The sequence below is a fragment of the Myxine glutinosa genome, chromosome 1 (assembly GCF_964187855.1).
Source record: "Myxine glutinosa chromosome 1, kmMyxGlut1.1, whole genome shotgun sequence".
Classification (NCBI taxonomy): domain Eukaryota; kingdom Metazoa; phylum Chordata; class Myxini; order Myxiniformes; family Myxinidae; genus Myxine; species Myxine glutinosa.
In genome coordinates, this window is record NC_136261.1 from 30,911,731 (window position 1) to 30,925,702 (window position 13,972).

Here is a 13,972-nt window from a genome sequence, read left to right on the forward strand (position 1 = left end):
AATTGAGACATGGCTCATTGGAAAGAACTCTCCATGGGGAATAAAATATGTTAATGATGACGTCATATGTCACGTGGTCGGCCGCCATCTTGGAAAAACGGCAAAACTTTGCACCACTATATCTCCAAAAGTGCTGAACAGAAAAAATTGAGACATGGCTCATTGTAAAGAACTCTCCATGGGGAATAAAATATGTTAATGATGACGCCATCGGTCACGTGGTTCGGCCGCCATCTTGGAAAAATGGGAAAACTTTGCACCACTATATCTCCAAAAGTGCAGAATGGAAAAAATTGAGACATGGCTCATTGTAAAGAACTCTCAATGGGGAATAAAATATGTTAATGATGACGTCATATGTCACGTGGTTCGGCCGCCATCTTGGAAAAACCGAAAAATTGTGCACCTCCATATCTCTGAAAGTGCTGAATAGAAAAAATTGAGATATGGCTCATTGTAAAGAACTCTCCATGGGGAATAAAATATGTTAATGATGACATCATAGGTCACGTGGTTCGGCTGCCATCTTGGAAAAACCGAAAAACGTAGCACCTCCATATCTCCAAAAGTGCTGAATAGAAAAAGTTGAGACATGGCTCTTTGTGAAGAACTCTCCATGGGGAATAATATATGTTAATGATGACGTCATATGTCACGTGGTTCGGCCGCCATCTTGGAAAAACCGGAAAACGTTACACCTCCATATCTCCGAAAGTCCTGAATAGAAAAACTTGGGACGTGGCTCAATGTAAAGAACTCTCCATGGGGAATAAAATATGTTAATGATGACGTCATCAGTCACGTGGTTCGGCCGCCATATTTGTCCTAAATGGCCAATAAAAAAGTACATTCCGGCAAGTCCTCGGTCTCTGACCGATTTTTCATCTGTTTGTCTGTTTGTCTGTCTGTTTGTCTGTTTGCAGCACTGCGTCTACACCGTTGCACGGAGAATCGCCAAACTTTGCACACATAATGGTCTTGCCCTCTAATATACTGTGCCCCAATGATGACGTCATCGGTGACGTGGTTCGGCCGCCATCTTGGAAAAACCGAATAAATTTGCACCTCTATATCTCCGAAAGTACTGAACAGAAAAAATTGAGACATGGCTCATTGTAAAGAACTCTCCATGGGGAATAAAATATGTTAATGATGACGTCATCGGTCACGTGGTTCGGCCTCCATATTTGTCCTAAATGGCCGATAAAAAAGTACATTCCGGCAAGTCCTCGGTCTCTGACCGATTTTTCATTTGTCTGTTTGTCTGTTTGTCTGTTTGTCTGTTTGTCTGTTTGCAGCACTACGTCTACACCGTTGCACGTAGAATCACCAAACTTTGCACACGTATTTGTCTTGCCCTCTAATATACTATGCCCAAATGATGACGTCATCGGTCACGTGGTTCGGCCGCCATCTTGGAAAAACCGAAAAATTTTGCACCTCGATATCTCAAAGTGCTGAACAGAAAAAATTGAGACATGCCTCATTGTAAAGAACTCTCCATGGGGAATAAAATATGTTAATGATGACGTCATCGGTCACGTGGTTCGGCCGCCATCTTGGAAAAAACGAAAATTTTTGCACCTCCATATCTCCGAAAGTCCTGAACAGAAAAAATTGAGACATGGCTCATTGTAAAGAACTCACCATGGGGAATAAAATATGTTAATGATGACGTCATCGTTCACGTGATTCGGCCGCCATCTTGGAAAATCCGAAAAACTTTGCACCTCCATATCTCCGAAAGTGCTGAATAGAAAAAATTGAGACATGGCTCATTGTAAAGAACTCTCCATGGGGAATAAAATATGTTAATGATGACGTCATATGTCACGTGGTCGGCCGCCATCTTGGAAAAACGGCAAAACTTTGCACCACTATATCTCCAAAAGTGCTGAACAGAAAAAATTGAGACATGGCTCATTGGAAAGAACTCTCCATGGGGAATAAAATATGTTAATGATGACGTCATATGTCACGTGGTTCGGCCGCCATCTTGGAAAAAAATTGCACCTCCATATCTCTGAAAGTGCTGAATATAAAAAATTGAGACATGGCTCATTGAAAAGAACTCTCCATGGGGAATAAAATAAGTTACTGATGACGTCATCTATCACGTGTTTCGGCCACCATATTTGTCCTAAATGGCCGATAAAAAAGTACATTCCGGCAAGTCCTCGGTCTCTGACCGATTTTTCATCTGTCTGTTTGTCTGTCTGTCTGTTTGCAGCACTGCGTCTACACCGTTGCACGTAGAATCGCCAAACTTTGCACACATATTGGTCTTGCCCTGGAATAGACTGTGCCCAATTGATGATGTCATCGGTGACGTGGTTCGGCCGCCATCTTGGAAAAACCGAAAAACTTTGTACTTCTATATCTCCGAAAGTACTGAACAGAAAAAATTGAGACATGGCTCATTGTAAAGAACTCTAGATGGGGAATAAAATATGTTAATGATGACGTCATTGGTCACGTGGTTCGGCCGCCATCTTGGAAAAACCCGAAAACTTTCTATATGTAGAATCTTTCTATACGTAGAATAGCCAAACTTTGCACACTTATTTGTCTTGCCCTCTAATATACTGTGCCCAAATGATGACGTCATCGGTCACGTGGTTCGGCCGCCATCTTGGAAAAAATTTGCACCTCCATATCTCCGAAAGTGCTGAATAGAGAAAATTGAGACATGGCTCATTGTAAAGAACTGTCCATGGGGAATAAAATATGTTAATGATGACGTCATCAGTCACGTGGTTCGGCGGCCATCTTGGAAAAACCGAAAAAATTTTGCACCTCTATATCTCCGAAAGTACTGAACAGAAAAAATTGAGACATGGCTCATTGTAAAGAACTCTCCATGGGGAATAAAATATGTTAATGATGATGTCATATGTCACGTGGTCGGCCGCCATCTTGGAAAAACGGCAAAACTTTGCACCACTATATCTCCAAAAGTGCTGAACAGAAAAAATTGAGACATGGCTCATTGTAAAGAACTCTCCATGGGGAATAAAATTTGTTAATGATGACGTCATATGTAACGTGGTTCGGCCGCCATCTTGGAAAAACCGAAAAACTTAGCACCTCTATGTGTCCAAAAGTGCTGAATAGAAAAAATTGAGACATGCCTCATTGTAAAGAACTCTCCATGGGGAATAAAATATGTTAATGATGACGTCATCGGTCACGTGGTTCGGCCGCCATATTTGTCCTAAATGGCGGATAAAAAAGTACATTCCGGCAAGTCCTCGGTCTCTGACCGATTTTTCATCTGTCTGTTTGTCTGTTTGCAGCACTACGTCTACACCGTTGCACGTAGAATCGCCAAACTTGGCACACATATTGGTCTTGCCCTCTAATATACTGTGCCCAAATGATGACGTCATCGGTGACGTGGTTCGGCCGCCATCTTGGAAAAACCGAAAAACTTTACACCTCCATATCTCCGAAAGTGCTGAACAGAAAAAATTGAGACATGGCTCATTGTAAATAACTCTCCATGGGGAATAAAATATGTTACTGATGAAGTCATCAGTCACGTGGTTCGGCCGCCATCTTGGAAAAACCGAAAAACTTTGCACCTCCATATCTCCGAAAGTGCTGAACAGAAAAAATTGAGACATGGCTCATTGTAAAGAACTCTCCATGGGGAATAAAATATGTTAATGATGACGTCATCAGTCACGTGGTCGGCCGCCATCTTGGAAAAACGGCAAAACTTTGCACCACGATATCTCCAAAAGTGCTGAACAGAAAAAATTGAGACATGGCTCATTGTAAAGAACTCTCCATGGCGAATAAAATATGTTAATGATGACGTCATATGTCACGTGGTCGGCCGCCATCTTGGAAAAACCGAAAAACTTTGCACCTCTATATCTCCGAAAGTACTGAACAGAAAAAATTGAGACATGGCTCATTGTAAAGAACTCTCCATGGGGAATAAAATATGTAAATGATGACGTCATCAGTCACGTGGTTCGGTCGCCATCTTGGAAAAACGGCAAAACGTTGCGCCACTATATCTCCAAAAGTGCTGAACAGAAAAAATTGAGACATGGCTCATTGTAAAGAACTCTCCATGGGGAATAAAATATGTTTAGTCTAGTAGGAAGACTAGGTCCCCCTGCACCCCCCGGAGATATACTTCTAATCAGTGTTTCTAGATTGGAAAAAATGTGTAGAAAATGACTAGCTATGGCCCCAAGCTGAAAAAATGTCCCACATACCATTTTTATGCAAATTACTGCTGCCATTATCAAAAAAACGATTTTTGACATATCTCAGCCAATATTGCAGATAATTGAAAAATGAAGGTGTCTAGACCCATGTTTTGAAGGGCATAGATCATGATAGAACTATTCATAACATGATTACATGTGTCTATGGTATACTAGTATGCATATTAATGCTGTAATTACAAAATAATCAGTTTTACAAATGATAAGGATACGTTAATACTGCAGATAACTTAACATGGTACATAAGGGGTCTAAACCCAGGTATTTTCAAGGTTAAATGTCAACAAGATGCTCCTGAGTCTTGCATAGGGGCGGGACATTGGCAGTAACATTGGTACCACTCAACTTTTCTTCCCACCATTGACTTTGTATTGCGAGAGATTTTCACTTGCTTATTTAAAGGTTTCTCACCCAGCCCACGTAAAATCTACCAACTCCTGCTGTTAACTCCCAAACATATTTTTTTATGTTATCCAATCACAGTGCAGAAATGACAGACTAGAGATCCAAATTAGTGCTGCTATAGCTGCCATTTTACATTTCCATCCATGTAACATGCGCGCTCGCGCGCTCGTATCAATTGGTAATGTCGCGCGCTCGTATCAATTGGTAACGTTGATGTTATTGAATACCTCAGTTGAAAGTTCAGTCTTCCATTCCATCTGTGTGTTGTTCTTGGTATTCATCCTCCAATCTAGCCAGGTAAGATGCTAACTATAATGTTACTCACACTCTTGACTTCAGTTTCTGCATGAAATCATAAACAGGCAGAATAACAGCTGAGCCAGCTAGCACCATGTTAGCTAACGTTAAAGCTAGCCTCATCTATGTACAGTATGTTCCTAATGTCGGTGTAACTTAAACTTTTGTTAATGCCAAACATGAGACATATCTGTTGACTTCTGTATATGAATTGAACCAGAAAGAGGCACGACAGCTGAGCTAGCTACAGTAACTTAGCACAATGTTTCATTGGCCTAGATAGCTAACGTTAGTGTGGAAGAATTTAGATGTTTTAGCTATTAGCACTTTTGATGCCACTAAACATGGTTTAGTCAGCTAAAAAGTACCCTAGTGTAGAACATGACTCAGAACCTCTGTTACCTCACTGAAAACTCAGAGCCTCCTTTCACAGGCACTTTTAACATCATTCGTGATTTCTTATTTGTCATTTAACAGTGATGGTAGACATCGACAGCAAGCATGCCCAAAAGAAAACGGAGTGTAGAACCTGCAGCCCAAAGCTCTCCTCCTACATGCATCCTTCATGTACCATCCATGTCTGATCATGGGGATTTCACGCCCCTCCGTAAAATTAAAGGATCTGCTTCAGAAAAACTGCAACTGCTTCAAAAGATCCGGGATAGACGTCTCAACCAACCGCATGACTCCCCATGTCGTATGCAATCAGTATGTGATCAGATCCCGGCAACTCTTCCTGATGACCTAGAAAGAGTAGGATATCACAGCAAGTGTTATAAGCACTTTGTCCGCCACTTTCATCGTCTGGGAGATGATACAGAACCAGGGCCATCAACCTCATCATGGCATCACTCTCCTCGTAAACCAGGAGGTTCTGCTGAACCCATCTTCCCGCCAGAGTGTATATTTTGTGAGAAAGTTGAGACCAAAGATGCTCATCGCAATACTGAGAGGCCTACAACCTTCCCATCCTTTAAAAACAAAGAAAATGCATGGGAGCAAATCGAAACACGGGCTGAGAAAATGGGTCTCTATCGACTCCATCGAAAGGTGAAAAACAAAGACCTCTTTGCATGTGAGGCCAAACACCATCCGTCATGTTTTAAAGCTTTCCGCACAGCATTCTACAACTATGAGCGTGCGATTCACAGAGCCGAAGCACCAAAGGAGCAGGCTTGCATGTCAGCCGCCCATGAAAAGGCATTCAACTCAGTACTGGAACACATTCAAACCCAGGTCATCCAGCAGAATAAAGTTCTACAGCTTTCTTCCTTGCGCTTGCTCTATGTCGAGGAACTGAAACTGAATGGATATGAGAACTCAAATTATCGGTCAGAGAAACTACTGAAACGCCTACAGAATGACCCAATCAAGGAGCATATCCACTTCACGAAGGTTGATCATGACAAATGTGATGTCATTTCTTTCTGGCTTGTGCACAGCTCAAACATAACAGTTTCCAATGCTCTCGCACGAGCATTCACACTCGGAAGCACAAACAAGAACCAAAATGTTGCCCTCCAACTTCGCCAGGGTATTCTACAGGCTTTCAGAGAGTGTAAAGACCAACCATGGCCACCAACAGCTGAAGACATGGAGCTCAATCCTGAAGACATCCTACCTCCAGACCTTGTCCGCTTTCTCAGCGTGCTAATGACTGGCAAGGAGGGCATCGAGACAGAAAAGGTGAAGCGTCTGGTCTTCTCCATTGGACAAGATCTGTGCCGTGCAGTGTCAGATGGAAAATGGAAGTTACCAAAGCACATTCTCCTCTGTGTGACTGTAAGGCACCTGTTCCGAAGCAAACAGCTCACCACAATACTACACAGGCTTGGACACTCTGAGAGCTACGATTTCGCCTTGGAGTTGGAAACTGCTCTCGCCAAGGTCCTGGATGAAGTCTCAACTTATCGTACACCACAAATTGTGACAGGAGAGGGCAACCTTGTATTCCACTGTGAGTGGGACAACTTGAATAAAACCACTACCAGTGTGCACGGCAGCAACATTGTAAACAGTGCTGGAGGAATCATGGTGCAGGAGGTCAAGCCCGGGTTCGAGAGCAGCAAGGACCGAATGCTACCTACCATCAATAGGTCACAACAGCGTAGCCTGAAGGTCGACACACCAAAAACTCTCCCACCCTTGCACTTTACTCGCGTTGGCCCGAAGTTCCCTGAAGGCTCATCATTCACACCGCCAGCAGAGAATGACACAGTCTATGCCACTACGATGCAAGAGTACTACATCTGGCTCTTCATCAGATACATCGGAAGCTGTGGCCTGCAGCCTGTGCCTGGGCTAGGGGGTTTCACCTCTGCAACTGGTTCTCCCCCACCCAGCAAATCAACAGTCGACTACTGCACGCCTATCCACCAACCGATCACAGACAACGCAGTTGTTCGTGAGCTACTGAAGCGTTCCGAGGCAGCAACTGCTGAGGTGGGTCAGAGATGGGTCCTGAATACATTTGATCTGGGTGTCTGCATGAAAGCCCTTCCCATCATCTGGCGCTGGCCAAATGAATTTGCTAGTCATGTAGTAACGATTGGACCCTTCCACACATCCATGAACTACATCGGGATGCTCACTGGACACAAGATGCGTGGTTCTGGATATGCAGAGATTCTCTTTGAGGCACAACTAGTAACAAGTGGATCTCTCAAAGGTGTTCTCAGTGGAAAGGCCTACGCAAAGTCCCTCTTTTGCCTCAAAACAGTGTGTGAGGCAATGGAGAGGCTGTTGATGGAGAGATTCACTGAGGAGGAGAACATCATGATCTCTGACCCTGCTGTGCTTCTCAGAATGACCCAGTCTTGCAACCGAGAGCACCTCGATGAAGCCCTCAAAGACCCCTCAACTCTACTCCTCATCAAAAAGTACCATGCCTTTGAGGAAAAGGTGCGCAAGGGCCACCTGGGGAAGACAGCTGCCTTCTGGATGTCGTTCATTACCCACTGCCATCTTGTCTTCATGCTCCTCCACTCTGTGAAGACTCTGTGAGTGCTAGGACTATTTTGACAGTTGTAATATTTAGAAAAATAAAACTTTGTGTTAACGTCTGTGTAGACGGACCTTAATATGAGTCTATTATTTCGTAAAACTGTGATTATTTTGTAAATAAAGCACTAATTAGCATACTAGTATACCATAGACACATGTAATCATGTTATGAATAGTTCTATCATGATCTATGCCCTTCAAAACATGGGTCTAGACACCTTCATTTTTCAATTATCTGCAATATTGGCTGAGATATGTCAAAAATCGTTTTTTTGATAATGGCAGCAGTAATTTGCATAAAAATGGTATGTGGGACATTTTTTCAGCTTGGGGCCATAGCTAGTCATTTTCTACACATTTTTTCCAATCTAGAAACACTGATTAGAAGTATATCTCCGGGGGGTGCAGGGGGACCTAGTCTTCCTACTAGACTAGTTAATGATGACGTCATATGTCACGTGGTCGGCCGCCATCTTGGAAAAACGGCAAAACTTTGCACCACTATATCTCCAAAAGTGCTGAACAGAAAAAATTGAGACATGGCTCATTGTAAAGAACTCTCCATGGGGAATAAAATATGTTAATGATGACGTCATCAGTCACGTGGTCGGCCGCCATCTTGGAAAAACGGCAAAACTTTGCACCACGAAATCTCCAAAAGTGCTGAACAGAAAAAATTGAGACATGGCTCATTGTAAAGAACTCTCCATGGGGAATAAAATATGTTAATGATGATGTCATATGTCACGTGGTCGGCCGCCATCTTGGAAAAATGGCAAAACTTTGCACCACTATATCTCCAAAAGTGCTGAACAGAAAAAATTGAGACATGGCTCATTGTAAAGAACTCTCCATGGGGAATAAAATTTGTTAATGATGACGTCATATGTCACGTGGTTCGGCCGCCATCTTGGAAAAACCGAAAAACTTAGCACCTCTATGTGTCCAAAAGTGCTGAATAGAAAAAATTGAGAAATGCCTCATTGTAAAGAACTCTCCATGGGGAATAAACATGTTAATGATGACGTCATCGGTCACGTGGTTCGGCCGCCATATTTGTCCTAAATGGCGGATAAAAAAGTACATTCCGGCAAGTCCTCGGTCTCTGACCGATTTTTCATTACTTGCCGGAAAAATTTTCCGGCAAGTATGTTGATCTGTTCGTTTGTTTGTCTGTCTGTCTGTCTGTCTGTCTGTTTGTCTGTCTGTTTGCAGCACTGCGTCTACACCGTTGCACGTAGAATCGCCAAACTTTGCACACATATTGGTCTTGCCCTGGAATAGACTGTGCCCAATTGATGACGTCATCGGTGACGTGGTTCGGCCGCCATCTTGGAAAAACCGAAAAACTTTGCACCTCTATATCTCCGAAAGTACTGAACAGAAAAAATTGAGACATGGCTCATTGTAAAGAACTCTCCATGGGGAATAAAATATGTAAATGATGACGTCATCAGTCACGTGGTTCGGTCGCTATCTTGGAAAAACGGCAAAACGTTGCGCCACTATATCTCCAAACGTGCTGAACAGAAAAAATTGAGACATGGCTCATTGTAAAGAACTCTCCATGGGGAATAAAATATGTTAATGATGACGTCATATGTCACGTGGTTGGCCGCCATCTTGGAAAAACGGCAAAACTTTGCACCACTATATCTCCAAAAGTGCTGAACAGAAAAAATTGAGACATGGCTCATTGTAAAGAACTCTCCATGGGGAATAAAATATGTTAATGATGACGTCATCAGTCACGTGGTCGGCCGCCATCTTGGAAAAACGGCAAAACTTTGCACCACGAAATCTCCAAAAGTCCTGAACAGAAAAAATTGAGACATGGCTCATTGTAAAGAACTCTCCATGGGGAATAAAATATGTTAACGATGATGTCATATGTCACGTGGTCGGCCGCCATCTTGGAAAAACGGCAAAACTTTGCACCACTATATCTCCAAAAGTGCTGAACAGAAAAAATTGAGACATGGCTCATTGTAAAGAACTCTCCATGGGGAATAAAATATGTTAATGATGACGTCATCAGTCACGTGGTTCGGCCGCCATCTTGGAAAAACCGAAAAACTCTGCACCTCCACATCTCCAAACGTCCTGAATAGAAAAAATTGAGACATGACTCATTGTAAAGAACTCTCCATGGGGAATAAAATATGTTAATGATGATGTCATAGGTTCCTCCATTATGACGTCATAATTCGCCAAGTACAAAACTTCATCCAATCAAGATGAAATTTCTTGAGCATCATCAAGGAATAAATTAGTTTAGAAAACAAGTAATGATGACTTCATCGGTCACGTGGTTTGGCCGCCATATTTGTCCTAAATGGCCGATAAAAAAGTACATTCCGGCAAGTCCTCGGTCTCTGACCGATTTTTCATTACTTGCCGGAAAAGATTCCGGCAAGTATGTTGATCTGTTCGTTTGTTTGTCTGTTTGTCTGTTTGTCTGTTTGTCTGTTTGTCTGTTTGCAGCACTACGTCTACACCGTTGCACGTAGAATCACCAAACTTTGCACACGTATTTGTCTTGCCCTCTAATATACTGTGCCCAAATGATGACGTCATCGGTCACGTGGTTCGGCCGCCATCTTGGAAAAACCGAAAAATTTTGCACCTCGATATCTCAAAGTGCTGAACAGAAAAAATTGAGACATGGCTCATTGTAAAGAACTCTCCATGGGGAATAAAATATGTTAATGATGACGTCATCGGTCACGTGGTTCGGCCGCCATCTTGGAAAAAACGAAAATTTTTGCACCTCCATATCTCCGAAAGTCCTGAACAGAAAAAATTGAGACATGGCTCATTGTAAAGAACTCACCATGGGGAATAAAATATGTTAATGATGACGTCATCTGTCACGTGGTTCAGCCGCCATATTTGTCCTAAATGACCGATAAAAAAGTACATTCCGGCAAGTCCTCGGTCTCTGACCGATTTTTCATCTGTCTGTTCGTTTGTTTGTCTGTCTGTCTGTCTGTCTGTCTGTTTGTCTGTCTGTTTGCAGCACTGCGTCTACACCGTTGCACGTAGAATCGCCAAACTTTGCACACATATTGGTCTTGCCCTGGAATAGACTGTGCCCAATTGATGACGTCATCGGTGACGTGGTTCGGCCGCCATCTTGGAAAAACCGAAAAACTTTGCACCTCTATATCTCCGAAAGTACTGAACAGAAAAAATTGAGACATGGCTCATTGTAAAGAACTCTCCATGGGGAATAAAATATGTAAATGATGACGTCATCAGTCACGTGGTTCGGTCGCTATCTTGGAAAAACGGCAAAACGTTGCGCCACTATATCTCCAAACGTGCTGAACAGAAAAAATTGAGACATGGCTCATTGTAAAGAACTCTCCATGGGGAATAAAATATGTTAATGATGACGTCATATGTCACGTGGTTGGCCGCCATCTTGGAAAAACGGCAAAACTTTGCACCACTATATCTCCAAAAGTGCTGAACAGAAAAAATTGAGACATGGCTCATTGTAAAGAACTCTCCATGGGGAATAAAATATGTTAATGATGACGTCATCAGTCACGTGGTCGGCCGCCATCTTGGAAAAACGGCAAAACTTTGCACCACGAAATCTCCAAAAGTCCTGAACAGAAAAAATTGAGACATGGCTCATTGTAAAGAACTCTCCATGGGGAATAAAATATGTTAACGATGATGTCATATGTCACGTGGTCGGCCGCCATCTTGGAAAAACGGCAAAACTTTGCACCACTATATCTCCAAAAGTGCTGAACAGAAAAAATTGAGACATGGCTCATTGTAAAGAACTCTCCATGGGGAATAAAATATGTTAATGATGACGTCATCAGTCACGTGGTTCGGCCGCCATCTTGGAAAAACCGAAAAACTCTGCACCTCCACATCTCCAAACGTCCTGAATAGAAAAAATTGAGACATGACTCATTGTAAAGAACTCTCCATGGGGAATAAAATATGTTAATGATGATGTCATAGGTTCCTCCATTATGACGTCATAATTCGCCAAGTACAAAACTTCATCCGATCAAGATGAAATTTCTTGAGCATCATCAAGGAATAAATTAGTTTAGAAAACAAGTAATGATGACTTCATCGGTCACGTGGTTTGGCCGCCATATTTGTCCTAAATGGCCGATAAAAAAGTACATTCCGGCAAGTCCTCGGTCTCTGACCGATTTTTCATTACTTGCCGGAAAAGATTCCGGCAAGTATGTTGATCTGTTCGTTTGTTTGTCTGTTTGTCTGTTTGTCTGTTTGTCTGTTTGTCTGTTTGCAGCACTACGTCTACACCGTTGCACGTAGAATCACCAAACTTTGCACACGTATTTGTCTTGCCCTCTAATATACTGTGCCCAAATGATGACGTCATCGGTCACGTGGTTCGGCCGCCATCTTGGAAAAACCGAAAAATTTTGCACCTCGATATCTCAAAGTGCTGAACAGAAAAAATTGAGACATGGCTCATTGTAAAGAACTCTCCATGGGGAATAAAATATGTTAATGATGACGTCATCGGTCACGTGGTTCGGCCGCCATCTTGGAAAAAACGAAAATTTTTGCACCTCCATATCTCCGAAAGTCCTGAACAGAAAAAATTGAGACATGGCTCATTGTAAAGAACTCACCATGGGGAATAAAATATGTTAATGATGACGTCATCGTTCACGTGATTCGGCCGCCATCTTGGAAAATCCGAAAAACTTTGCACCTCCATATCTCCGAAAGTGCTGAATAGAAAAAATTGAGACATGGCTCATTGTAAAGAACTCTCCATGGGGAATAAAATATGTTAATGATGACGTCATATGTCACGTGGTCGGCCGCCATCTTGGAAAAACGGCAAAACTTTGCACCACTATATCTCCAAAAGTGCTGAACAGAAAAAATTGAGACATGGCTCATTGGAAAGAACTCTCCATGGGGAATAAAATATGTTAATGATGACGTCATATGTCACGTGGTTCGGCCGCCATCTTGGAAAAAAATTGCACCTCCATATCTCTGAAAGTGCTGAATATAAAAAATTGAGACATGGCTCATTGAAAAGAACTCTCCATGGGGAATAAAATAAGTTACTGATGACGTCATCTATCACGTGTTTCGGCCACCATATTTGTCCTAAATGGCCGATAAAAAAGTACATTCCGGCAAGTCCTCGGTCTCTGACCGATTTTTCATTACTTGCCGGAAAATTTTTTCCGGCAAGTATGTTGATCTGTTCGTTTGTTACTTGCCGGAAAAATTTTCCGGCAAGTATGTTGATCTGTTCGTTTGTTACTTGCCGGAAAAATTTTCCGGCAAGTATGTTGATCTGTTCGTTTGTTTGTCTGTTTGTCTGTTTGTCTGTTTGTCTGTCTGTCTGTCTGTTTGCAGCACTGCGTCTACACCGTTGCACGTAGAATCGCCAAACTTTGCACACATATTGGTCTTGCCCTGGAATAGACTATGCCCAATTGATGACGTCATCGGTGACGTGGTTCGGCCGCCATCTTGGAAAAACCGAAAAACTTTGCACCTCTATATCTCCGAAAGTACTGAACAGAAAAAATTGAGACATGGCTCGTTGTAAAGAACTCTCCATGGGGAATAAAATACGTAAATGATGACGTCATCGGTGACGTGGTTCGGCCGCCATCTTGGAAAAACCGAAAAACTTTGCACCTCTATATCTCCGAAAGTACTGAACAGAAAAAATTGAGACATGGCTCATTGTAAAGAACTCTCCATGGGGAATAAAATATGTTAATGATGACGTCATATGTCACGTGGTCGGCCGCCATCTTGGAAAAACGGCAAAACTTTGCACCACTATATCTCCAAAAGTGCTGAACAGAAAAAATTGAGACATGGCTCATTGTAAAGAACTCTCCATGGGGAATAAAATATGTTAATGATGACGTCATCAGTCACGTGGTTCGGTCGCCATCTTGGAAAAACGGCAAAACGTTGCGCCACTATATCTCCAAAAGTGCTGAACAGAAAAAATTGAGACATGGCTCATTGTAAAGAAC

At 42.4% G+C, this 13,972-nt stretch overlaps 1 protein-coding gene across 1 annotated transcript in view; it reads left to right on the forward strand.

Annotated features, from left to right (window-relative positions):
* Positions 1-4,238: 4,238 nt before the first annotated feature.
* LOC144889580 (uncharacterized) overlaps positions 4,239-13,972 on the forward strand; it is a 111,701-nt gene continuing 101,967 nt past the window's right edge. Inside the window, exon 1 of the mRNA XM_078770348.1 lies at positions 4,239-7,388. Within this exon, the coding sequence (XP_078626474.1) occupies positions 5,448-7,388 (1,941 nt within the window). The 5' untranslated portion in view covers positions 4,239-5,447. The remainder of the gene's footprint in view (positions 7,389-13,972) is intronic.